This window comes from Syngnathoides biaculeatus, chromosome 14, assembly GCF_019802595.1.
Source record: "Syngnathoides biaculeatus isolate LvHL_M chromosome 14, ASM1980259v1, whole genome shotgun sequence".
In the NCBI taxonomy this organism is placed as follows: domain Eukaryota; kingdom Metazoa; phylum Chordata; class Actinopteri; order Syngnathiformes; family Syngnathidae; genus Syngnathoides; species Syngnathoides biaculeatus.
This window is the reverse complement of record NC_084653.1, coordinates 24741192-24769073: the sequence shown is the minus strand read 5'-3', so window position 1 is coordinate 24769073 and position 27882 is coordinate 24741192. Positions and strand designations below refer to the sequence as shown.

The following is a 27882-nucleotide window of genomic DNA, read 5'->3' as shown; positions in this document are numbered from 1 at the left end:
CTTCGACTTTCCGTATCGCCGCCGCTATTTGGCCAGCCGTCGCACTCGCCGTTTTCCCCTCGCCTTATCGCCGGCAGACATCTTCCTCTCGACCGGGACCCGTAGAACAATCCCGGTCGGGAGGGTCGCTCACGTGTCGGAGGTGACCCCCCCCCCCTTCATATCACGCGCCACGTTTTCGGATTGGAAAAGCGATTTATAATAGCACGATCGATATAATTTTCAAGAAGCCGTCACTTTGAGATTCGGGGTACATCATGCCATTATTGGCTATTTTTATTTTTATTTTTTTGTAAAATAGTAACACCCCCCCACTCCACAAAAGTGACAACCTCACTGGTGAGCTATTTTTAGAACAGATAAAAAAAAATCAGTTAAAATGTTAATTGTGACTAACTTTTTACAGTTTCTCATAATCACCGACCATAAAAAAATAAATGGAATATATGTTTATTAACATTCTATTCAGCATTCATTGTTGTTTTGCGTGTTCAAGTCCAACTGAGTACAAAACCGCAAATGTGGTAAACCTCGAAAAAATTAATTAGTCTTTGCGTTGTTGTTACTGTGTTATTATTATGTTATTGTTGTGCTTGGATCTCATACAAACATTCTAACAATGTGAATTTTAAGACACGACAATGTAAAATCCACAACTTCGTTCTGGCAACGTTGACCGACCTTGACCATGTCTCGCCGGTAAAATATCATTTCTGTTACGTGTCATAATCATCCAAAATGTGTGTGATTGTGTTGGCAGCGGAGAAGCGGGCCCACGAACGCAACACAGACCGCCAAAACCCGCCAGCGACGAACCTAACTGCAAACGCAGATGCTGCCGCTCGGCCGCCAGGTACGGTCGGAAATCTGTGGCACGGATCGCCTCTTCCTCCGACGCAGATCTGGTTCCCAAAACATCCGCCGCCAGGAGCCCGCCGACCCGCCCACTCATTCCGTCTCGCTCCAACACATCTTGAAATATCTTCTCGGGCGCACGTGAATCAAAGGCTCCGTTTCGAAACATCCTGTTAGCGTTTGTCGCCCCGAGGGCTTTCCTTCCTCCAACTGATGAGGGCGGTTCCGTATGTGCATTGGGAAGTATGTTTGCGCTCCCGTTAGCTCGGTGCGCCAAATATAGTACGTCCGTATAAAATTTTGCACTGGGTTTTCCCCACTTTTCATCCATTTTCTTAGCCGCTCATCCTCACAAGGTTCGCGGGGAGTGCTGGAGCCTATCCCAGTTGTCAACGGGCAGCCGGGAGTGTACACCCTGGACCGGTTGGCAGCCAATCGCAGGGCACATCGAGACAAACAGCTGCCCTCACAATCACACCTAGGGGCAATTTAGAGTGTCCAATTAATGTCGCATGTTTTTGGAATGCGGGTGGAAACGGGAGTGACCGGAGAAAACCCACGCAGGCACGGGGAGAAGATGCAAACTCCACACAGGCGGGCCTGGGATTGAACCCAGGTCCTCAGAACTGTGAGGCCAACGCTTTCCAGCTGAGCCAACTTAGAGAGTGCGTAGTATACAGTGGTGTGCATTATACATGACACTCCGGTTTCCTCCCACATCCCAAAAACATGCAACATTAATTAGACAGGTGCGATTGCGAGCGGGACTGTTTGTCTCGATGTGCCCTGTGATTGGGTGGAAACCAGTTCAGGGTGTACCCCACCTCCTGCCCGTTGACAGCTGGGATATGCTCCGGCACTCCCCGCGGCCCTTGTGAGGATAAGCGGCGAAGAAAATGGATGGATGGAAGACAAAATATTATTACTCGGCCCTCAAACAGAGGCCAAAGCAACAAGCGAGCGCTAGCGATTGTAACAGTGTTAGCTGAAAAGGCAAAATAAATGCATAAATTTGAATTGGCGTACCGATTAAATGTTGCACATATTAGCACTCATCTAGCCACGCATCCATTTTTCATACATTTGTTTTGTTCAAGGGAGCTGGAACCCATCCCAGTTGATTTCAGGCCAAAGGTCACCCTGGATTAGCGCTGTGCGATGTTACGATAGATAACGTAATGCGATATGAAATTATTTAACATACAATTTAACCGGCTATTGTCGATGTTTGGGGGTATTGTAATAACTATGTCGTTACACTCTTATAGCGTTCGAGATTATATGCGCTGTCATATTTAGATCACCTGCAAATACTCGTTTACGTTTTTTTTTTGTTAGCAGATATCTTGAATTATATTTTTCCACCAGTTTTTCGTTTTGTTGTCCTTTTTTTTTCCCGAAGCAGAACTTTGTTTTCCGTCTTCGCTTAAACCGCAGGAGGTTCGCAAAAGCGGCGTAAAAAGGAGTCGATCGATCGTAAACGCAAAACATCTTGAGCGTTTTATTCCCGCCGGGATCCCCGACGCAAAAACATCGCGCGGAGGCCCGGGATGGTGGGAAAAAGTCGTTACGCAGAGGCGGGGGATCTGCACGAGAGATTCTGTGAAGTCCCGCGGGGGAGGTGTGGATATGAAATTGAACAGAAACATATGTTGTCATGCGCAGCTGAGAGCGAACGATCCCGCCGAATGGGGAAACGCCGCCGAGAGATGCTTTGTTATTGGTCGCGTGTTTCCTGGTGATTGCTGTACTCCGTTTCAAAACAAAGTTTTTCCTCGTTCACTTCCTTTCAGCACTTTTTGGAATGCGTGCAATTACAATTGTGAATACGGCTGTTTATTGATTGGTAGCGAACGCTACAATCCAATCATTTTTTTACGCGCTATAACAAGTTTTTTTTTGGTACTCTTTAGCATATCACTTAGCACAAGACTCAATGATGAGCTAAAGTGACACGCTAATGGACATCTGGATCATGTTTTTAAAGGAGAACTCCGATGGTTTGGATTTACAATGTAGGGTTAGGTCATGTCATGTGTACTGTACCTTGAAAATTTGAGGTTAATCCTCTTTCATTTAACGGTGTTTTTGAGAAGATTTTTTATCGGCAATTACGAATTTTCATGGGCGCCGCCATTTTGCCAAGTCACATGACCTCCGCGCGCGGATGTGACGCGTAACGTGCCGCAGCAAAGGGTCGATTACGATGGCACACAATTACGGCCAGCGCTGATTTCTCGGATTTATCCTCATTTGATGAAGGAACAGCAGTATCGGGTTATGGAAGTATTCCTCCGTCTTCCCGATCAACCGATGCTGCTATTTCTGAGGATAAATCCGACATATCAGCGCTGGGCATAATGATTTCCCAACGTGAGCGAACCTTCGTTTGCAGGTCATATGACTGGCCAAAATGTAGGCGCCCATGAAAATTCGTAATTGACGGTAAAAATCTTCTCAAAACACCATTATATGATAATATATTAACCTCAAATTTTCTAGGTACAGTACATATGACATGACCTCACCCTAAACCACCGGGCTTCTCCTTTAAAATGGGACACCTGAAATAACACGGGGAAACCAGATCTATATTTTCTTCATAATTTGGTTTATTGTGACAAATTGATTGTTGAGGATTTATGTCTTCGGGCAACGGAGGAAAAGTGGGTGCAGTAATTTCTGCAGCCAACAGAGGCGCTGTTGACTCGCTCGCGGCATCTTTGCTGGCTGAAGAAGTACAAGACCTCGGACCTCCACCCTCGTTCTAGTACAACTTATTAAACTGTCAGCCATTTAGTAAAATGACTTTGACATGATGTTCAACTCTTTTGGAATCTAATTTTAAATTTTTATTTTAAAAAGATCAATATTGAAGAGGAAATAATCAACACATTGGGGAGGGCACCATTCCCATAATTTTTCCTCAATGTGCAGTGCAGGGCTCAGTCTCTTTCTCCCCCCCCCAAAAAAAAAAAAAAAATACCAATGGGTTAGTGTGTGAGAACACGGCTAGCCAAACATAATCCCAAAAATAAAAAATGAAAGCCCAACCTGGAAGGTGCATAAAGAGTGAAAACAATGGCCGAAGGAATATTTTTCCATACACCTGCTTTTTTCTTTTAAAACCCAAAACGGTCCAACCCTATAAAAGTAGCACAGAAAAGAACAAATCTATGTCCAACTCTCCACCGCAATTCAAGAACGACATGACCAAAGCACGGCCATATTGGATGTAGCTGACCTGGAAGTCGGGAAACGACAGATTGGATCGAGGCACTAAATCGTAGTTGAACATTGATCAGGTACAGTGTCCGGGTTCAATCCCGGACCCCGCCTGTGTAGAGTTTTTGCATGTTCTCCCCGTGCCTGCGTGGGGTTTTTCCCGGCCCTCCGCTTTCCTCCCACATCCCAAAAACCTGCAACATGAATTGGACACTCTAAATTGCCCCTAGGTGTGGTTGTGAGTGTGGCTGTTTGTCTCAATGTGCCCTCCGATTGGCTGGCGACCATTTCAGGGTGTACCCCGCCTCCTGCCGGTTGACAGCTGGGATAGGCTCCAGCACCCCCCGCGCGACTTTCGTGAGGATAAGTGGCAAAAGAAAATTAATGGATATTAAAAATTCATGTATATTGCGAGAAAACCATGATTACACTTTTAATCTTGTGGATTTTCTTCTGACAATGTAATACTTTAGGAATCTTTTAGACATTATTAACAAATCGCACTGCAGCGACGCCATTGCAAGGCCAAGCCCCCTCGGCCCGGATTTGCTTGGAGATCCTCCCCACTCGCGACACTCCCACTACTTGCACACTCTGGACTCCTAACTCCACGTTCACAAACCCACTGCAAAAACGCATTCCCGCTTTTAGAAGGTCCTTTTTGCACCCCCCCCCCAGCCCCCCACCACCGTCACTTGACTGCGTCGACGTCAAAGCAAACCAAAACCACGTGCAAACAGGTGACCTGCACTCACCGCGCGCGCTCCCGAAATGAGGACGGCGACGCAGGCGCAGAGCAGCAGCAACCTGCGGGACGAAGTGGTCACGGTTAAGTGGATGAAATATGACAGAAACGTTTTTTTTAATGTTATTTTAAAGATGATATCTATGCACACGCGCTCACCTGAGATGCGCCACGCGTCTGTTGTGATGCCCTTGCATGGTCCCCCCCCCGCCCCGCCAAACAGCTCTCAAAACATGACTGTGTCGCCCACCTAGGACAAAAAAAAAAAGGCAAAAAAAAGTTAACTCCAGTCCACATGCAGCGAAGTTTAAAAAGTTGCGTTTAATCCAGTTGCGTTGAAGTCGCATCACTGACTCGCACTCACCAGAGTTCGGGGCGCGACGGAGCGACGAAACGTTCCACAGCAGACACGACTGGAATATTGTTCTCGAAAACCCACCAAAAGTGGACCGAGCGGACCCTCTCCTTACGCCGAAAGGTCCAAAATGTTTGCACTGGTCGCGTCCGTTCGCATCATTGGGTGAGGGTGGTCGTTGCAGTGGGTGGGTTTTTTTTTTTTTTTTTTTTTTTAGGGTGGGTTGGGGAGGTGTGGTGTGGCCCAAGCCCCCCAAAACTAAACCCAGTCTCCTCCATCCCAACTTCATATCGCTTCTGGACACAAGATGCGGGCCGACGCGCCGAGCGCGCTCCGCCGCTGAGCGAGAGAGGAGAGGAGCCACAAGGCCGAGTCACAGGTGCTGCTTTGCGGACACGACAGCTCGGCGCGGTGCGCGCGGAAGTTCGGATGGCGCTCCACGCCGGCACCGTCCTGCTTTTGCTGGCTGTCTCGTCAAGCGTGGATTTTGCCACGGCTGAGGTGAGTCCCGGCGGTTTGCAGCCTTCCCCGCCGCACCCACAAAAAAAAAAAAAAAAAAAAAAAGCGATTTAAAGTGTTGTGCTTTCATGTGCTTTATTATTATTATTATTATTGGTACTTTTTTTTTTTATACTTGGACGCAGCTCTGATGTGTGATGGGTGCAGCGTGCTGCCACTTTCCTGCTTTAATTCAATGAGATACTTCAGTCGAATGTGCGTCATTTGCAGATTATCTGTCCTGGACTTGTCTTGCTGCTGTCATGCAGCTCTCCAGAACTACGCACTGCCCCCCCCCCTGCCCCCCCCGCCCCCCCCCTGCACCCCCCACTCCGTGGGCGTAGGTGGGAGGGGCTTAATGCAGTCCAGAGTAAGCTACGAGCCAAACCATCAATGCTCGGTTAATATAATCAGTCCCATTTGACAGTTTCGCAGGTCACATTACCAGGATGTTACGAACGTTATGAATCATAATCCACTTTATGAACATCACTCTTGCAAGACGATAAGAACACGCATCTCCAAATTTTATGAGTGCCTGAAACATAAATAAGACATTTTGGATGGTTCTGGGAATCTTAATTTGAAGGTAGAGTACAGGTTTTCCGGACAGTGTTGGGGAGTAACTTTATCACACAATTTATGTAATTGTAATCCATTACATTTCTGGGAGGAAACATGTCATTCAGTTTGAGTTCATTTCGGACATTTCCGTGATTAGAATTTTACATTGCTCCAAGAGCTTTTATTTTATTGTGTTTTATTTTTGGCAGCACGGTGGATCAGCTGGTAAAGTGTTGGTCTCGGTTCAATCCCGGAGACGCCTGTGTGGAGTTTACATGTTCTCCCCGTGCCTGCGAGGGTTTTCCCCGGGCACTCCGGTTTCCTCCCACATCCCAAAAACATGCGACATTAATTGGATGCTCTAAATTGCCCCAAGGTGTGATTGTGAGTGTGACTATTGCCTCTATGTCCCCTACGATTGGCTGGCAACTAGTTTAAAGAGTACTCCGCCTCCTGCCCGTTGACAGCTGGGATAGGCTCCAGCAGTCCCCGCGACCCTTGTGAGGATAAGTGCCAAAGAAAATGGATGGATGCTTTATTTTCAGATCACTTCCTTCTTCTTAAGCTAAGGCTTGTGATTGGCTCTCTTTGGTCACGTGCCATTCTGTTGTAGTTGCAAACGTTACATATTTTTCCAAATGTGATCTTGACGCACCACCTTGCTGTGCAACATATTAGTTTGCCTGAGATTCTGAAAACTTATAACTACACCGTTTAACACGGAAATGTTTCATTTTTATATTTTTGGACTTTTTTTAATGGAACCTTCGCTTGTGTCGTTGTCATATGAAGCCCGTTTCACACCGCCCGTCAAAATTGGACATTTCTTGGCACAGGTGTCAAACGCAAGGCCTGGGGGGGGGACAGATGCGACCCACGAAAGCATCCATCCATCCATTTTCTTAGCCGCTTATCCTCACAAAGGTCGCGGGAGTGCTGGAGCCTATCCCAGCTGTCAACGGGCAGGAGGCGGGGTACACCCTGAACTGGTTGCCAGCCAATCGCAGGGCACTCACAATCACACCTAGGGGCAATTTAGAGAGCCCACAAACGTAAATACTGCAAATTATGTTTATTGTTCAAATCTGTTCCAAAATTGCCAAGTGTCTTCACTTTTAACAACGGTGAGAGATTGCAAGTATTTTTTCATTTCCCAACCATGTGAAAAAAGATCAATCGTTGAACAAACTGTTTTCCTTAGTGTTATATTTCAAAATCAATTATGTATCAGTCTTTAGGTGTGTATTGTATGTTGCAATGTGGTGATCAATTCCTATTTTGATATGGATTCATAGTTTTTAAGGCCTTAACCACACCGTGGCCTACAACAAAAATGAGTTTCACATTCAAAATGACAAAGAACAAAATGCAATAGGACAAGGAAGGCAATTCCCACATTTTTAGGTTTCAGAGGGTCAATAAAAGTTGTGTAGTGGAAATGTCGGAGTGGGGGCCTAAAGTTGTGTCTAAGACTTTAGTCGAGGCTACAAAACTCTTTGTAGAACCGATTACAAGACAATGGAATTGAACCCTCGGATTTGTTCGGTGCCTTTCTCAGCAATTGCCCAGCAGGAAGCAAACATCCTCCAGTTTTCCTATTCTGGTCCTGGTTCCCAAGTTACTTCCCCAACAGCAAAGCGTGAATGGACTCGCGAAGGGATCCCGTGAGCCCGACTTTTAACGCCGCGTTCACGCACGCTGAAGCCCAGCCCAACCGTGACGTCCGCTGAACATTTCGGGTGCCGTCAGAGCAGGCGACGTTTCCAGAGCGTTCTTCACCCGCTCACACGTGGCGGAAGTGCAGGTGAGGGGGAGGAGAAGTGCGAGAATCATCTCGCGTCAAGTTGATGAAGACCAGACGCAAGGGTAGCCCGACAAGAGGAAGCGACACCTCATGAGGGAGTCTGGCGTTATCGCACGTGGATCCCCCCCCCCCCACCCCCACTCGTCATCCACCGCGCTTCAAGTTCTTCTCATTAAAACTCGCATGAGCTAATTTGTGGCCTCAAATAAAGTAGCAGAGGCGGCTTATTCGCGTTCCAAGAAACACGAGAGTGACACACGACATCTGGACAGATTGAACTCCGGAGAACGCCAGGGACGGGTGGTGGTGGTTGGGGGTTATGCTTGGCGGAACATCTTGCGGCTGGTCCCATGACACCACTGGGAATATTGCCTTGATTGACGGGATGGACTCATCTGACCACGAGGGAAAAACGTCTTATTTAGTCGATCATTTACGCCAGCTAGCAAACATTTAAGACTTTTCACTGATTATTGCTGCTTTGCGTGGCCTTCCACAGAACGCAAGTTCTTGTCTGGTCTATGTCACGATCACTGCTGTTGCACTAAAACCATGAATGAACATCGAGTAGAAAGACCTCATCACGCCGCGACCCTGAACCCGACGAGAAAAAGTCGACCTGACTTACTTTCAGAAAGCAATTAAGAAAGATAATGTACGTTGTTTTCCCTTAAACCTTCCGCCGACTTCTAACCGGTTGCTGGCAGGGTCTTGGCCCTCAGTCCTTTGTCTGTGAAATCCGATCCTGAATGAATTTCATCGCCAGAACGGTTTCTCTCCCTTGGTGGTCACTGAATGCGGCCACAATGCGTCGAGTCTTTGAGGAGTAAGGGGAGGAGGGTTCTATCTTAGGTGATTAGCGGATTCCTGCAGGGTGTTTTTGTGTGGGATGTGTTGGATTTTTCTCCGGTAGCCGGCTAGCTGATTGGAAACGTAAGCCTCCACTTCTGGTTCGGCCCCGGGAAGTTCTGACATTGGCTAATCCTCCCACAACCCGAGGAATGCACGGCGGAGATTGGCAAATCGGCGGGACCCCCGGGCTGGACGGGCCGACGGCGGATAGCGCTTCTAGTTTTAGTTAGCGTCTCATCCTCGGGAGAGCGAACAAGCCCGCCTCCCGCCGAGACGACAGCTGGCCTCGTCATTGTGACGGGCCACCAGCCAAGCACTGCGGCTTGGGAAGGTGCAACCTTCCTGACCCCCCCCTGTTGTAAAAATGCCTACATTTGGAAGAGTTGCGACTGCGGCGGTTGTTTCTGTATTTTCACAGGCGCTCTTGGGCGGCAAAGACAAGTCTCGTCTGACCTTCGTGCTCGAGCAGTGTGGCCATGAGGACCCGCTTTTTGCCTCCCCTCTGAAAGACGATTTTCGAATGGCAACTGTCCTGCAGGAATTACCCCCCACCCGCCCCCCACACCCCGAAGCATATAAAAATGCCATCCAAAGCATTTGGATGACACTTTTCAAATCATGTTTTATGAGTTAATTGTCATGTAATGAGAGTATGATACTGATGAAGTTGTTAATCGAAGAACTTTGAAACCATAAAACATGTACCAAACCGGAACTTTTGAGGACCGCTTTTGGCAAAGAGTCCTGTTTTTACTTCGTCCTCTTCTTCATGATTACTGATATGTTTACGATCAGGGATATAATTCTAAAAGAAAAACATAATGGGAATTCTTTTCATTTTTTTCTGCTTTTGTTCAAGTTCTGGAATCATGTTCAAGTTCTGGGGCCTTTTTTGCTGAAATTTAAGGTGGAAGTCTGAGATGCTTGACGCCCCGAATAGTTCAGATTTTGAGGGTCCATTTTTTTTTTATATACTTTTGATACAGACTCCCATTCACTACCGAATGATGTCGGAAGTGTAGATAAATACCCGAGCAGTTTTATCAGCGTCTACTGGGCTGGAGTTAGGGTTTTCGGTGATTTCCAGCGGACGGTCCGTTGTGGTCCTTAAACCTGTGACCCTTTTGGCCCTTCATTCTCAGCTCCCCAGCCAAACTTTTTATGGATTGAGCCGCCGCCGCCAAACCCTTCCCTGTGGTCCGAGCATTTCACTGAGACTTGTCACAGCTGCGTTCTACTTTTCACACACAAAACCTCTCCAAGGGTCCAAGGCTACTAAATCCTGCACATTATCCGTTTGAATTGTTAGCCGCCGGATCGGTCGCTTTCCTAAAATTGCAGCGCTTTTATGGCCGTCGGGCGAACTCAAGTGTTAAAGGTGCTGACGGGGATTTAGGAAACGATGATTCGTGAAACATGGATGAGGGGCGACGGGGAGGGACGACACCCAGATGACGCGACGGTGCCCACGTAGCAAATCCGGCGGTTCTCACCTGCGTGGTTCTTGACCCGAGGGCGTCCGTTCCTTGTAACTGACAGATGATAATAAGATGGCAGATTTCGGACACGCTGTTGCATTTTTTTTCCCCCCACAAAGAGGGAATTCTTGGCTTCGGCCCACCTTCGGCGGTTCCGCGCGAGCTTCTATCACTGTGACAGGTGCAAGATAAAAACAAACCAAAACAAGGTCTTGTCGAGTTTTGTGGAACAAATGTTTTATGTTTTTGTGTATGCAGTTAAAGTACTTTTGATGATAAGTCCAAGTATTTATCACTGTTTTGGGACAGCTGCCTGCTCTAATATTTTCAACACCTGCGCTCGAGAATCATAACAAAAGTTATGGAATCCACCATTTACAAATATAATAATCCTCAGTGTGAGCCGAGCTATTGTAGTGACCAGGGAATGTCGACTACAGTGAGAATATTCTAGAAGTTAGGCCGGCTGGTTGGCTGTCCTCATGCGTTCCAGATAGCGGAGCCCACCCCCTCCCGGGGACGGCGACCCAGCCCCTTCTTGTCTTTGTGAGCATAAAAGGCAAGGAAGAGGCCTTCCTCTTTGGAGAAAGAATGCGTTCCTCCGCCCGACATCCTGTCACGCCGCTGCACGTTCACAGGGACGCAGCGGCAGCGTTTTTTCAGGTCAGCGCCGTCTTTCTCACGGGGGGGGGGGCAGAGTCGGCCGCTCGCCTTCACTCCCGACTTTTTCGATGACGTCACGACGCGTCGCTTCCCTCGCGCCGCGCGCGACGCTGACGTCGGGCGTCGCTTTCTGCACACAAAGCAAAATCAAGCGTTAATTCCTCCAATTTACAAACCCAAAGAGTGAAAAGCTCGCATCTGTCATTTTTTCCACATGAATGAAAAGTCCATTTTACAAGAAACAAAAAACTGTTTTTATTTCACATGAATAAACATCCAGGCGGCATGGTGGATTAGCTGGAAAGCGTTAGCCTCGCAGTTCTGAGGACCCGGGTTCGATCCCGGCCTCGCCTGTGCGGAGTTTGCATGTTCTCCCCGTGCCTGTGTGTGGGTTTCCTCCGGCCACTCCGGTTTCCTCCCACATCCCAAAAAACATGCAACATTAATTGGACACTCTAAATTGCCCATAGGTGTGATTGTGAGTGCGTCTGTTTGTCTCGATGTGGCCTGCAATTGGCAGGCAACCAGTTCAGGGTGTACCCCACTTCCTGCCCGTTGACAGCTGGGATCGGCTCCAGCATGCCCTGCGACCCTTGTGAGGATAAGCGGATAAGAAAATGGATGGATGGATGGATGGATGAATAGATAGATAAATGTCCAATTCATGAGCAGTGTTAGTATTGGCCAGAAATGTCATTGCCATGAGGATAGAGGTGTAATTAAGTTAATGATTTTAATTAGAATATATTAATAATATTATTAATGTATTAATATTTAAGTTGCCATTTTACAAGATTCAAGATACAAGAGAATTTTAACATTTTAAGAGCACATTTTTGTTTTTTAATATTTTATGAGATTTGGTCAATAAGGAGAAAGCTAAAAAAATTATGTAAAAAAAAAAAGTTTTTAACATACAAATTTGTAACATTGGGAGGGGAAAAAAGTCATTATTTCATGCTTTCGTGAGAAATAAATTGCAAATTTTACTGGGCACTGGTTTTGGTAAACCAGGGTTTGTGGGTTCGTATCCCACTGGGGCCTCCACTCCCTGAGAAGGGTTGCGTCAGGAAGGGCATCCGGCGTAAAAATTGTGCCAAAATGATACGCTGTGGCGACCCCGAAAGGGACAAGCTAAAAGAAAGTTAGCTTTGATTCAGGAAGGAGTCAAAGTTTTGCAAAAATAAATTTATAAATTTATAACACTGTAGTACAAAAAGCGTAATGATTCAAAAAAGTTCCGAGACTTTGATGATTTTCGTTGTTTTTGTTTTCCCCCCAAAACATCTTAATCTTAGAATAAAACTGTAATATTTGGAGAAATTTGATGTAAACTAAATGTCTACATTGCAATTAAAAGTTCATGACATGTACCGTAACTTCCGGCCTGCAACCGGCGACTTTTTTCCCGGTTGAGGTTTATGTGATGCGGCGCTAGGGTTTGTGCGCTAGCGTTAGCACGCCTGATTGCAAGCTAGCGCAGCGCTTGCGTTAAACTCTTTCTGTGTACCGAGGCTGACAACCTGGTGCGCTCTGTAGGCCGGGAATTACGGTATTGAGGATTGTGAAAGCTGTTCAAGCTTGAATAAGTTTTCGAGCAAATGTAGTCGTCATCGTTTTGTCCACTTTGAACAATATCGACAAATTATTTTACGTGACTGTGGAAAGAAAAGTTTCTCTGACAAAAATGCAACTTTATTGCCCGGTCCATGTAATATTGGGACTTTTTCCCTGAGAATCCATTTTTGTTCGGTGCGACGACGCCCAACCGCCGTCCGATGCTCTCGGGTGGGTGTGGGTGCGCGCACAAGCCCCGCCTCCCTCCTTTGCTCCGCAACGACTCAAGTCTTTTTTAATTTTCACGCAGTCGCCGCCGCCGCCGAGCGCGCTCATCAACATGAGCCTCACGTGAAAGGTTCTCCTCTCAACCCCTTAAATCCCCTCTAATGACCTCGCCCGGGGGTCAGAGTTCAACAGGATGAGCCCGCGAGGGTCATGTGACTGGGCAAGATGCAGATGCAGATGGAGCGACTGATTAGGAGGGGTCAGAGACCCCCGAGTCAAATTGGGGCATTTTTCTTCTTAAGGAGGCGCTTTGATGTGGGCCGGATTTGGACTTTAGCCAAAATGTGACAACTTTTGTCGCCGGTTGAAATGTTGCAGCGGCTCTTTTCGCGCTTTCAACGAACGAATCGTGACGTCGACTTGTACTTTCTCTCGCTTTTTTGTTTTTTTTTTAACCACATTGGAGTGGAGCGCGGCCAATCCGATGCCTGAGAAATCCCCTCCGACAATTTTCCCATTTGCGGGGTTAATTTTGCATTGCGCGATTCCGGCGTGGGCTTGCGCGGTTCTGCCCAGTGTCTCGTTTCATATTACACACTCACTGACATTTTGTGCTTTTTTTTTTTTTTTTTTTGCCGTCCCAGTGGATGTTCTTGGGCTGATTGCATTAGAGTCTGTGTGGGTAACATAAATATGGAAGAATTGTTCTTTTCTGCCGTCTGGCTCGCCCTCCGGGGTTGAAGTTTTAATGCGCATTAAAGCCGCTGCCGTAAATCATGGGTCAGTCAAACGAACGACATATTAACATGTTTGTCCAAAAAATGTAAAGAGAATGTGACCACTGGGATATTTTTAAAGTACATTTAAACACCTGTAACTACACAGTGGAACCTCAATTTAACAATTATATTATATATATATATATATATATATTATATATATATATATAAAGTGATTCATATATATATATATGAATCACTTTTATCATGGAATAAAAACACCCAGTACAGGAAAAAATTATTTTGAAAAAAAATCACATTTGAACAGTCATCCCAATTTCCCTCAGTGAGGCATGAAAGGTGTGATTTTAAGTTCCAACTAGACACTTTTCTGCACATTAAATCCATTTTCTTAGCCGCTTATCCTCACAAGGATCACGGGGAGCGCTGGAGGCTATCCCAGCTGTCAACGGGCAGGAGGCGGGCCACACCCTGAACTGGTTGCCAGCCAATCGCGGGGCACATAGAGACAAACGGGGGCAATCACACCACGCCATTTATCCATCCATCCATTTTCTTCACCGCTTATCCTCACAAGGGTCGCGGGGACTGCTGGAGCCTATCCCAGCTGTCAACGGGCAGGAGGGGGGGTACACCCTGAACTGGTTGCCAGCCAATCGCAGGGCACACAGAGATAAACAGACGCACTCGCAATCACACCTTGGTGCAATTTAGAGTGTCTAATCAATGGTGCATGTTATTGGGATGTGGGAGGAAACCGGAGTGGCCACCTGGAGAAAAGCCACGCAGGCACGGCGAGAACATGCAAACTCCACACAGGGAGGGTCCGGGATCGAACCCGGTACCTCAGAACTGCGAGGCCAACGCTTTACCAGCTCTTTTAGCAACGCAACATGAAAGTCATCCTGGCTTGTCCACTGATCATTAATAATATCATTGTAGATGTTACGAAGGTCCCCATGGCAACGAAAGAGATGCTGAGGCAGCGTATCATCAACATGATGAGATATTGTTGCTTCAACGGCAAATTTGTTTACTTTTTCCCACACGATTCCCTCTGTCCTTGCGCTTACTGCGATTCGACGGGAGAGGATTTCGCAACGTCTGGCATCCATTTGCCTTTCTCACACGTTGACGTCCCGCTCATGCGTGTTTCGACCCGGTTTTATTTTTTCTTCCTTTCATTTTTTGTTTTGCTTTACTCGGGCCTCTGCGTGCGACAACATCTCCGCGCGCTTCCATCTGCGTTCAGTTACCGGCGGTCCCGATCGCTCGTAGCGGTTTGGATGAAGGCCTCTGTACGTCAAGCGGGTCTCGGCAAATTGGGTCTGTTTTGGTTTCGATGCTCTCCGGTTCCGTAAAATGGGATTCAGCTGGCTTGTTGATGTGTTACTGTGCACGCCTGTCATTTGCAATCAAGCGTCAAGGTTACGGAGATTCTGTACACTCAACGGAGAACATACACTTACAGTAGAAAATGGACTACCGTGCAAAAATATTAGATTTTTTGAACACCTGTAAATACCTGTGTGCAGATCCTCATCAATAGATAATGGTCCACTAGCCCCGTGCACACAGACCAGACCTGCTGAGATCCAAGCCCGGTCGTAAACCTTTCTCTTAAAAATCGAGCGGTTTTAGCTCTATAGCTCAGGAAATACCGTAATTCCCTGCCTACAGCGCGCACCTGGTTGTAATCCTCTCCCTGTACATTTGTAAAGGAAATACCATTTGGTACAAACATACGTTGCAGCTGTGTAAAAGCCGCAAGTGCCCACAATGAAACACGAGATTTACAAAGAAAGACGGTACACAAAGAGTTCAAGAGTTTAATGCTAACGCTAGTGCTAACAGGGCAGGTTAAAAATAAACATACCGGTAAAAAAAAACTCAGTGAGACACGGCAGTTACATGCTAGCGCAGCACTTACAGGGCCGGACCGGTAAAAGTCACTTCCTCGGCACATGTATTCCACCGGTGTCACCCTTTCCGCTCGAGCGCCCCCTTGCGGCCGTTAGAAAAAAAAAATGCATAAATTAGCCGCATCACCGCAGAAACCACAGGGTTGAAAGCGTGTGAAAAAAAATTGCGGTTTATAGGCCAGAAATGACGGTATGTCCAAGTAGACGCGAAACTTATGTTTTGATCCGAAACAGGAAGAAACTGTATTTGGATTGTGTTTGGAAACCCCCAGACTCATTAGGGAAAAAAAACAAAAAATGAACACATGTAAATATGTGAGCAGTCATAGTGCAGAAATTCGGTTTCTAAGTACAGGAGGACCACAACAACACAGTTTTGTTGTTGTTGTGAATTACATTAGTTTTGATTATCTTCACATTGCAATTATTACAAACTAAGATTTTCAATGCTGTGACGTAACAAGTAATGTCATTCCTTTTTACATTTTACTTTTTTTTTTTTTTTTTTTACATTCCAACAACGCGACTGTAACGTCATTTCTAACAAAAAAAAAAGACATTGAGGTTTTGTTTTTTTTTGGGGGGGGGGTTTTATTTATATATCTTTGCTCAAGAGTCACTGATGGTGTAGTGGTACACGCGTTTGGTGTGGGCAGTGATGGTGTCGATATCCAAACATGCAACATTAATTGGACGCTCTAAATTGCCCCTAGGTGTGACTGAGAGTGCGACTGTTGTCTGTCTCCGTGTGCCCTGTGATTGGCTGGGGACCAGTTCAGGGTGTAGTCCGCCTTTCCCCCGAAGATAGCTGGGATAGCCTCCAGCCTTCCTGAAACCCTTGTGAGGATAGACTGCTTGGATAATGACGTGACATATCTTTGCTCAGTTTCCAATTGATTTCTATTATCTATTACAATGTAATAAGGACTGCTGCACCCCCCCCCAAATTACAATAATAAAAAAACAAGCTAGTGATGGTGAGGCCCTTTACACTTAAGAATACAGCTACAACTAAGTCGATATTTCATCATTCCATGACGTCATTTCTGTTTTACATCACAGCATTCCGAATCACCTCCACGCACGCACACGCACACATTCCTGCTGTTTACAGAGTGATTTGCAGCAGGACTTTGGTTTTCCAAGTATGGCAGTTGGACATAAAATTCCAGCCTCATCCCGAACTGTCAGATCCACGGAAGGTCAAGAATGCCAACACCAGCGCCCCCCCCCCCCCCCCCAAAAAAAAAAAAAAAAAAAAAAAAAAAAGGAGGTTTTGCTTCCCCCTGGACACGAATGCGGTAACGTAAACCGGGCCGACTCCATCCGGAAGCCGTGACGCGACAACGCCGCCGTGGCAAACAAACAATAACGAGAGCGCCAGAACGCACGGCCGGGCCGTAAACGAGAACGGCGGGTAGTCGCCGTTGCAGCGTCGCATCTGGAGTGGATTTGGGACTGATTGCGAAGTGGACGCGGTTGGGGGTGGGGGTGTCGGGGGGGGGGGGGGGGGGTCTTTAAAGACTCCCATCAATTATTTCAGTGGACCTCACAAAAAGCACACAACGATACTTCCCATGTGCCAGTAACGTATACTATTTACTGCAGTTTTTGACAGATGGTATGATGACAAAATTAGTCAGGGAAGTCAACCAAAATTGTCCAATCAAAGAAACACAAACACAAAACGTGCACGCCAAATTCTCAGACATGTTTAGAAATACGTTCAAACTTCAGATTGCGTTTCAGAAAAGTCACTGATGGATCGATTCCCGCTGAGTGATGGTGTCGAAATCTACCCTGCGACTGACTGGCGACCGGTTCAGGGTGTAGTCCAACTTAGGCTTGAAGCTAGCTGGAATAGGCTCCAGCTTTCCCACAACCCTTGTGAGGATAAGCGGATTGGATAATGATATGACATCGCAAATCATTAAGGATGTTTTTTTTCCATCCATCCATTTTCTTCAACGCCTATCCTCACGAGGGTCGCTGAGAGTGCTGGAGCCTATCCCAGCTGTCAACGGGCAGGAGGCGGGACACACCCTGAAGTGGTTGCCAGCCAATCACAGGGCACGTAGAACCAAACAACCAATCGCACTGAGGGGCAATTTAGAATGTCCAATTAATGTTGCATGTTTTTTGGGATGCGAGGAAATCGGAGTGCCCGGAAGAAACCCACGCAGGCTCGTGGGGAACATGCAAACTCCACACGGGCGGGGCCGGGATCGAACCCGGGACCTCAGAACTGTGACGGTTACAAAATATTTTGATATTTGTTTAATTTCCTTCGACCTTGCTGCTAACCTTTCGAGCGCGCGTGTGACAGAATCGACGGCTACGTCAAACCAAACGAGCAAAAAGTGCAGAACGCGGAAGTTCTGTCGGATCAGCGCGAGGTGGCGGAAAAAATGCCCGTAAAAGATTGTAAAATCAAAGACGATGAAAGTTTGGCTTCGCGTTTGATGTGAAGGAATCTGGCGGCAGGATGACGCCATCGTGCCGTTGCCAACGATGACAAAGTAATATAAATAAATCCGAAAAATTGCACTTTGTGCAGCTTGTGATCAAAAATCCAATGTAGACCTTCTTTTATTTTTTTGTTCACGGGAAGAATGCGTCTGACTAAAGACGCATTTGTGTCCTACAGAGGATATTAAGAAAAAGTTGACACACCCCTGTTCAAATATCATATTTTTGTGACTTAAAGCAATCGCCCGGTGAAGAAAATACGGCAGAAAATGAAATTCTGTATTGAGCATCGTTCCAAAATGAATTGAACCGGTCAGAGAGGCCGACTGCGACATTGGAGGCTCTGCAGGGGATTTCTGGCGGGTACTGGCTGTTTATTACACGTGACAACAATTTCCCAATTTCGTCCTGTCAGGAAAAAAAAAAAAAAAAGTCAAAATTGTCCATAGGTGTGATTGTGAGTTTAACTGTCGTTTGTTTCGATGTGCCCTGCGATTGGCTGGTGACCAGTTTAGGGTGTACCCTCCTTCCTGCCCGTTGACAGCTGGGACAGGGTCCAGCACTCCCTGCGACCCTTGTGAGGATACGCAGCTAAGAAAATTGACGGATACATATATCGGTGCCACGGTGGCTCAGCTGGAAAGCATTGCTCTCACAGTTCTGAGGTCCCGGGTTCGATCTCGACCCTCCCTGCGTGGAGTTTGCATGTTTTCTCCAGGCACTCCGGTTTCCACCCACATCCCCAAAATATGCAACGTTAATCGGACACTCTAAATTGCCCGTAGGTGTGATTGTGAGTGTGGCTTTTTGTCTCGATGTGCCCTGCGATTGGCTGGAAACCAGTTCAGGGTGTACCCTGCCTCCTGACGGTTGACAGCTGACATGTGCACCAGCGCTCATCGCGACCCTCGTGAGGATGAGCGGCTAAGAAAATGGACGGATGGATATATAGGTGGCACTTTGGTGAGGCTGTAAAGGATTGCACTCACAGTTCTGAGGTCCTGGGTTCAATCCTGGAGTTTGCATGTTCTCCCCATGCCTGCGTGGGTTTTTTCCGGGTACTCCGGTTTCCTACATTAATTGGACACTCTAAATTGCCCATAGGTGTGATTGTGAGTGCAGCTGTTTGTCTCGATGTGCCCTGCGATTGGCTGTCGACCAGTTTAGGGTGTACCCCGCCTCCTGCCCAACGACAGCAGAGAAAGGCTCTAGCACTCGTGTGACCCTCGTGAGGATAAGCACACAATAATAAAAGGACACGCAGGGATAAGCTGCTTTTTGTCAGGTAGTTACACATTTCATTGTGACATGGAAGAAACCTCTCTTTCGGTATTTTTGTATTTACGTGGTTTAGCGTGTTTTACGTACAGCTGTTTGGGAAAAGAACATTTATTCACACAAAAATATACACAGCAATATAGTCGTAAACAGTCACGTGTGAGTCATAACAAAATTTTGGGAATGTGCGGAAATAAGTAATCGCGTTGGAATGAACGGCACTAGTATGCTACGGATGGTGCGTATGGACTCATTTGAGTGTCCATCGGGGAGCAGGTTCCTAAAATTTTTGTCGGTGGGGGGGGGGGGCACTCGCCCAACCCACCAAATGCTGAGACCTGCTTTCTCCACCTCATTTTTAAAAAATTAATATTGTCTTTTTGGTCCAAACAGTATTTCTGATCTTGTCATTCATATTCCGAGAGTTGCGTTGAGCCTCTTTTGGGCGGACGTGACCGCGCCCGTGCACACCTCGGCGCCAATTCGGCCATTTGCTGCTATTTCGGATCCGGGTGGGAATGTGCCCCGTCGTCGGTCCGCAAACGGCGGGAAAACCGCAAGACACCCTTTGTGGTTTTTCACTGTTTGGAGGGGTCCATATTTAGGAATTACATTTTTCATCTATTCAGACGTGGGAGACTCAGTGAGTCGTCTTGAGGATTGGGCAGGTTTTTACTGATAAGTCTTACAAGTGTTGGTTCTAGCTTGGACTTTGTTAAAACGGTGATATTTTTTTTTCTCACAATTTTAAAATACTCCATTATACCAAGAGAAGCAAATAATTTCCATCTACCTCCTTCATATATGATGATATTTAAAAAACACATAAATACTGTAAGCACTCAGCGGACCCTTCATTAGGTATTAAAACTAGTGCCTGAGCAAAAAGGGTTTTCTGACGCCGATGCCAATTTTAATCAGAATAAAAGATGACAACCAATTAATTTAATTGATTAATTATTTTTTTAAAAATATGCAATTGGGCGGCAAGGTGGATCAGCTGGTAAAGTGTTGGCCTCAGAGTTCTGAGGACCTGGGTTCAATCCCGGCTCCCCCTATGTGGAGTTTGCATGTTCTCCCCGTGCCTGCGTGAGTTTTCTCCAGGCACTCCGGGTTTTCCTCCCACATCCCAAAAACATGCAACATTTATTGGACACTCTAAATTGCCCGTAGGTGTGATTGTGAGTGCGGCTGTTTTTCTCAATGTGCCCTGCGATTGGGTAGAGACCAGTTCAGGGCGTACCCCGCCTCCTGCCCATTGACAGCTGGGATAGGCTCCAGCACTCCCTGCAACCCTCGTGAGCATAAGCGGTGAAGAAAACGGATGGATGGAAATATATACTGTAAACACTCAGCGGACCCTTCATTAGGTATCAAAACTGGCGCCTGATCAAAATTGGTTTTCTGACGCCGATGCCAATTCTGATGCTCGTCGGGATAAAAGCTGATAACTGATTAATTTAATAGATAATTTATTTTGAAAAAAAAATACAGTTGATAAAAGAACTTATTTTTGGTACTTTTAACAGTCCAGAAATAAATCACAGGTGGAGCATCTGACTTTTACAACAAAAAGAAAACAAAATTGGCAAAAATCATTTTTTTTGCTTATTTTTGCTGATTTTTAAAAATATTTTTGTTTGTTTTAGTTTGTAATATATTCATTACAAAAAAAATTATCAATTTTTTCTTACTTTGAAAATGGCCGATCAAATCGATCAACCGATTAATCACGCGGGCCATAATCAACGTTTACCTTTACAACGACATCAATATTCACTATTGGTTCATATTGTCAGTCATATTTTTTCATTCAGAAATCTGTTAATTGCAGAGAGATTTTTTTCCCTAATATTTTTATCTTTTAGTGCAGCTGAATAAGGTCACCAATAAATTCTAAACACCGCATAACATACCACAACTTGAAGCAAAACGTTTCGGGATTGTCAGATTTTCTGCTCCGATGATGCCATCCAAGCGGAAAAATGAAGGCCTCAGCTCAAATAAACGCCTCCCTTATTCCATTCGTTTACAAACAAACTAACAGGTGAACTTTACTAGTCCCAATACTGACAAGTCATGTTGGACTAGTATCTTTGCCACAAGAGCAAAGGAAACGTGGCATCTGTAAAGCTGAATTGAGGTTTAAAGATGGAAAATATTCACAATTATACACATTGTTACCTTTCCCCCCTCCCGATTTATGCTAGGAAGATTATGTACAGTACTATGTACAGAATATTTTATTATTCTAAAAATGTATTTGTTCAAATAAAGGTCTCACTAACACTAAGTGACATCATTGAAGGTTTGAAGTCAATTAAATGCCGTGAGCAACGATTTTATTTTCATAACGAAGAACACATGTGGCTCATTTTCAGCGTATTTGCTCACTTCCTGTCTGCACCTTTTTAAAAATTTTAACTACACTAATCTGTAAGGTTGGCAGGTGTTTGGGAGAGAGCGGAAGGTGTTTAAGAGGCTCCGAATTAGGCGGGGTGATGACGCACCTCGGCGGACCACACGCGTTAGACGTGAGACCGGCTGGGTCGGAATCCCCTGACGCTCGTGCAGCGATCCGACCGCAGATTGCTTCACTTATCATCGGGACTGTCGCGCCGGGCGGCGGGTCGACTTTCGTCCGCTGAGGCTCGCGCGTACTTCCGAGTTTACCTGACACCGCTCCCCTCCGCTCTTAAAGGGGTACACTCATAATTACAAACAGAACACACGCCTGCAACTTTATATCTGCAGGCATGACTGGTGGACCACACCTGTAACTTTATATCTGCGGGCATGACTGACCACACCCCGACATTTTTCAAATGTGAGTGACTGGGGTCAAGCCTGGGAAGGAGTTTCAAACAAAGTCAAGGGCTGAACATGATGGTGGCAAAGTCGGGTTTGAAACCGAGGGTTCTGGTTTCGATTAGCATTTTAGCCTGGAATACAGTTTCAGATCAGGTTTAGGGTTTTAATTGGGTTGGCGGCATGGTGGCGCAGCTGGAAAGCGTTGGCCTCACAGTTCTGACGTCCCGGGTTCAATCCTGGACCCGCCTGTGTGAAGTTTGCATGTTCTCCCAGTGCATGCGTGGGTTTCCTCCGGGCACTCTGGTTTCCTCCCTCATCCCCAAAACATGCAACATTAATTGGACGCTCTAAATTGCCCCGAGGTGTGATCGTGAGTTTGTCTCGATGTGCCCAGCGATTGGCTGGGAACTGGTTCAAGGTGTACCCCGCCTCCTGCCTGATGACAGCTGGGATTGGCTCAGGCAATGTTGTGACCCTTGTGAGGATAAGCAGCTCAGAAAATGGACGAATGGATGGACATTAGGGTTTGAAAGCTGAGGTTTCACACGTGTTCCAAGTACGGTTTCAAACCAGGGTTAAGGTTCTAAAGAAGGGTTAAAGCATTATAATCAGGGATTCAAGTCCGGGTTTTGAGATTTTCACGTGTTGGGATTTAGGTTCGTGTTCAAGAAGGTTTTAAACAAGTGGTAAGGTTTCAAATTTGGGGTTCCTCACCAAAGTTAGTCAAAACTGGGTATTGAAAAAATATTTGGGTTTCAAATGAGGGATTTCAGTTGGTTTGAAGCCTAACCTCGAATTGGGGTTACGTTTCGAATCAGGCCAAACTTTGGACTCTTGTCTTGAAGATGACAGGAAGTCAAGATCAGTCCCGCACAGGAAGTAAGGTTAAAAAATAAATCTGCATGTCAGTTTCACGTCGATATGGCCGAGCTGTTTATTTGTCAGTGCTGTGAGAACGAGGGAGACCTTTTTTTTTTTGGTCTTCTCTTCAAGACAGTCCAGTCCAGACCAGACCAGCGCCGCAAACCTCCTGACGGGGTTTTGGCCGGTGGCCCGGCACGAACAGCTGCACGGTGCAGGGGGAAAAAAAATTAACTTATTGGTAGTGTAGATTGGCTGAGACGCTCGTTCTCAGGCCTCAAACTCTGGAGACCCCCGAGGAGAGGAAGCTGGGGGACATGGGAAGGGGGGACAGCTGTGTCCAAGTCCTGCCTGACAGAGTCAAGTAGAAATGAAAGAGAGTTATCATAAATCATACTATATTCACATGAATGTTTCAACCATAACTGGGGTGGTCTTTGACTTACTTTTTACACCCACCTGCTCTTTTATCAGGCTTACCCCCCCCCCCATGATTTAAATTTGATTTTGCATCAGCTGCAATTAGTCCACATCTTCACTGATGTTGCCGCCAGTTTTCTCACGACATTTTTAATAAGCCATAATGAGAAAATCCGGCGAGCCCTCGACAAGTGGGACACGATATTAACCGTTCTGCTGATGTGGTTCCGCAGGGCTGTGGAACATCGTGTGGAAAATGCGACTGCACTGGCGTCAAAGGAACCAAGGTAAGAACTCTGACCCTCACCTTTTATGTATTGATAATAATAATAATTATTATTAAATTTTATTTATTTATTTATTATATTATATATTTATAATTCAATTTTGTCATTTTGACAATTTTTTTGATGCATCAAACTATTTTTTAATGTAATTAGAAAATATAGCCAATATTGAATCCAGTGGATTACTATTATTATTTATGAAACGACCATTTCAAAAGTTGCCCCAGATACTTCATGTTTTTGAGAGAACAGTGATTCGCAAGGTGTGGTACTAAGCACCACAAGTTGTACGTGGTCTCCCTCTGGTGGTACGTGACAGAATCGCGACCCAAGTGGAGTTCAATTGTGTTTTCCACGCATTAGGCGCACAACATTTGCGTCACATTTGAAGGAACTCTTTCTGTTTTTGAATGCATTTTATTGTTTCATATCTACATCAGCGGCACGGTGGATCAGCAGGTAAAGCGTTGGCCTCACAGTTCTGAGGTCCGCGGGGGTTCAATCCCAGACCCGCCCGTGTGGAGTTTGCATGTTCTCCCCTGTGTCTGCGTGGGTTTCCTCCAGGTGGGCACTCCGGTTTCCTCCCACATCCCCAAAAACATTAAATGGACACTCCAAATTGTCCATAGGTGTGATTGTGAGTGCAGCTGTTGTCTGTCTCCATGTGCCATGCGATAGGGCTGGCAACCAGTTCAGGGTGTACCCCGCCGCCTGCCCGTTGACACCTGGGATAGGCTCCAGCACTCCGCGTGGCCCTCGTGAGGATAAGCGGCTAAGGAAATGAATGGATGGATAATTTTACAGTGGCTTGCATGTAGACGCGACTGAATTTTAATGTTAGTCGTCATGGTGTTACGTGGCATAAAAACTTATAAAATAGCGGCAAATATTATCTGTTGAAAGTATTATTTTCAATACAGTGGAACAGTGTACAACTGCTTAGTCTGAGGACCGAGGTTCAAATCCCATCCCCGCCAAGGTGGAGTTTGCATGTTCTCCCCGTGGCTGAGTGGGTTTTCTCCGGGCACTCCGGTTTTCCACCCACATCCCAAAAACATGAAACATTAATTGGACGTGCTAAATCACAGGTGTCAAACTCAAGGCCCGGGGGCCGGATCTGGCCCGCCACATGGTTTGATGTGGCCCGCAAGGGCAAATCCTGCGTGTCAACTTCCAGGATTTATGTTGAAATATCAACCTGGCATGTCATACACGACAACTTTGAGATATTGCAAGCGTTTGTGTGTTACCAAGCATGAACTACAGTCGAAAAACCCGTTTACCTTGATTTCTGATTCCACATTAGTGGAAATAATATTCATCATAATGAGGCCATTAAAAATTTGATTGTTTCGCAATCATAATGGCCCTCTGAGGGAAAGGGCAACAACAATGCTCTAAATTGTCCCATGGTGTGATTGTGAGTGCGACTGTTGTTTGTTTCTATGTGCCCTGCGATTGGCTGGCAACCAGTTCAGGGTGTACCCCACCTCCTACGTGATGATCGCACTTCCGCGACCCTCGTGAGGATCAGAGAATGGACGGCTAGATGATATAATATCTATTTTTTTTCTGACACGAGTGCATTGAAATTCTTGATCGTCACGACAACAGGTGACGGCTCAATTCCGAAAGGTCTTGAAAGGCCAAAGACCTTTGCTTAAATCCCCCCCAGCGTCCCTTCGGTGGCTAACAGTTCCCATGACGACTCCCAGGGCGACACACACTTAACGCGACAGTTTCAAAGCAGGTGCGAAATGTTCTGGGAGGTGATTTTGTTCCAAAATGGGATTTTGTTTTCACAACGTACATTACAGCCAAGTTTTTTTTTCTTCCCCCTCTTCAATGTCGCGGGGACGAGCGTAAATGGAATCTTTGTCCAAGGTTTCCCCCTAGCGTCAGCCAGGGGAAATACATCAGGACAATTTGGTGGCCAGTACAGTAATTTTTTTTCCCCCCTCCCAAAACGTTTCAACGCCCATGCAAGATGCGTTCTTGTAGTTCATCAATAAAACGGCGTCTAAAGCATTAATAATATACAAGCAATCATTATTTATTATTTAATAATTTTTAGCTGACACTCAAAATATAGCCATTGATTTTTTTTTTCTTTCACTGCCATATGTTCTGATTGTCAGTCTAAATTCCTGGTTTCTTTCATTTCATTTTATTTATTTTTTTTATCATTTGTCATATTAGCCGATATATTTTCGATATATTATGTACATTTTTCTCGTGCTTTTTAGAATATATCCACCTTTCGATCATATTACTTGCACTGTATGTGGTTTTAATTCTTTTTTTTCTAATATTTGGTTGTCATTTTTATTGTTTTGATGCCGTTTTAAATGTTTTATTTATTTGTTTACATTATATTTAATATAATATATCAATATTATATTAATATATTATAATGATAATATATATAAATATACCGTAAATAAATATATAAATGTAAATAATTAAACAATAAAATAATAATAAATAAGATAAATAATAAAATTAACAAAATAAAAATCGAATATATAAATATAATATATGATATCATATAAATATACATATTTTATTTAGTTATTTAATATTTATTTTATTTGTTTTCAAATGCCTTTAATCATGTAAAGCACATTGAATGAAATTCACTATACAAATAAATTTGCTTTGCTTTACATAATTTTTTTTCCATCATTTTCAGCAACTTTTACCATTTGTTTTTGTTTGACCTGTCGTTGTGTTGAAAAATCCATACTTTCACTGATTGATTGTCCGATTATTAACATTTTTCCAGGGTGAGCGCGGACTCGCCGGTCTTCAAGGCAATATGGGATTTCCAGGAATGCAAGGCCACGAGGGACCGCCGGGTCCAATCGGGCCCAAGGTCGGCGCCTTTGCTCCCCGATGACAAAAACGCTCGTCAAGTCGTATTTCCGACGCGATGGTGTCGTTGTTGTGAAAATTAAATTACATTTTTTTTTTTTTTAATCTGTTCAGGGAGATCCAGGCCAGTTTGGTGCTCCTGGAATTAAAGGAGTCCGGGTAAGCATCATGGGAAAAAACCCCCAAAAATCAATTAATAACATATTGCTACGCAGTGGAAAATGTCAATGCCAACTCATGTTTTCCTCGTGCAGGGTCCTCCCGGTATTCCAGGTTTTCCAGGAAATCCAGGAATACCTGTACGTGGCAGTCTATCCTTGCATTTTTAAAAATGTTATGTTTCAATGGAAATTGAGCACTCATTTTGCCCATCTTTTCAAAGGGAATCAACGGAAACGACGGCCCACCTGGTCCGCCGGGTATCCCAGGATGCAATGGGACCAAGGTCAGATACTCGCACGATTGATTAACTAGCACAGTTTGTCTACGTTTATGAGTCGCTGATGACTCTTTGTGTTTCCAGATGATACTACAGTGGCGATTTCATTGAACAAATTTCACGAAAGCATCAATAAACGATAGATAAAATCGTATTTCTCGCAGTTTGAATACTGAACGCATCATAGACCTTTCCGATGGCGATCTTAAGCTCCGCCCCCTGAGCTCCAGTTGCCATGTCCCACAAGCTTCCAAAATGGCGACTGAACAGAACAGGTTTGAAGTCGATTCTCTGTCGCGTATTCCAGATAATATTGCGGTATGTTTTTTGCCAAATGCGCCAGACTTGTCCAAGAGAGTTCTACATAAAGGTCGCAACTATTTCACGCGAGGACATGTACACGGAATTAAGATTTTGGACGGAGCGGGACGCAATGTCAGAGTTACAGCGAAATGTTGGCGATCGATGCAAAAGAAGTTTGACGCCTCACAAACTTCACATTGAAATCCAACAGGATAAAATAGTGGAATCGTACTGCGCATGTAAAGCAGGGTGAGTACTTTTTACTTGGGAAGATCACGAGTAATATCATTGTAGTATTTGTAAGTGACTTGACTTGGCTCGTAATCGAACCCAGTGCGCTATCTTAAAAGTCTGATGTGATACAAATCGGCAAATAGACATTTCTCTTGTGTGACATCGCAAATTTACGGATCACTAATCCAACTCTTCGGGATAAAACATGACACACTTCATTTAGCAGGTCAGTGATATGCTAACAAAGTAAAAGTTGTTCTTGCTTCAAGCCTTAATCCATCGTAGACACTTCGTCATCTGTGTTTTAGGCTTTGGCAAATGAATCAACCGGGCAGGATATCTTTCATCAGAATTGTGCGTTCCCCACGCGCATCTGAGGACCATTTTCCTCGTAACATTAAGTTTTCCAAGCGCCCGCTA

At 45.4% G+C, this 27882-nt stretch overlaps 2 protein-coding genes across 3 annotated transcripts in view; one reads left to right on the top strand and one right to left on the bottom strand.

Annotated features, from left to right (window-relative positions):
* The window catches only part of col4a2 (collagen, type IV, alpha 2), a 51376-nt gene extending 45907 nt beyond the window's left edge, over positions 1–5469 (bottom strand). Inside the window, exons 1-3 of the mRNA XM_061840818.1 lie at positions 5190–5469; positions 4985–5075; positions 4836–4887 (exon numbers count right to left, since the gene is read on the bottom strand). Of these exons, the coding sequence (XP_061696802.1) occupies positions 4836–4887; positions 4985–5075; positions 5190–5469 (423 nt within the window). The remainder of the gene's footprint in view (positions 1–4835; positions 4888–4984; positions 5076–5189) is intronic.
* Positions 5470–5547: 78 nt separating this feature from the next.
* The window catches only part of col4a1 (collagen, type IV, alpha 1), a 35726-nt gene continuing 13391 nt past the window's right edge, over positions 5548–27882 (top strand). The window contains exons 1-6 of one of the 2 annotated variants that reach the window (XM_061840819.1): positions 5548–5681; positions 23559–23612; positions 26398–26487; positions 26601–26645; positions 26741–26785; positions 26869–26931. In XM_061840819.1, the coding sequence (XP_061696803.1) occupies positions 5610–5681; positions 23559–23612; positions 26398–26487; positions 26601–26645; positions 26741–26785; positions 26869–26931 (369 nt within the window). In that variant the 5' untranslated portion in view covers positions 5548–5609. Of the gene's footprint in view, positions 5682–10936; positions 11040–23558; positions 23613–26397; positions 26488–26600; positions 26646–26740; positions 26786–26868; positions 26932–27882 lie in introns of those variants that run through there. The other variant, XM_061840820.1, reaches the window with a different exon arrangement.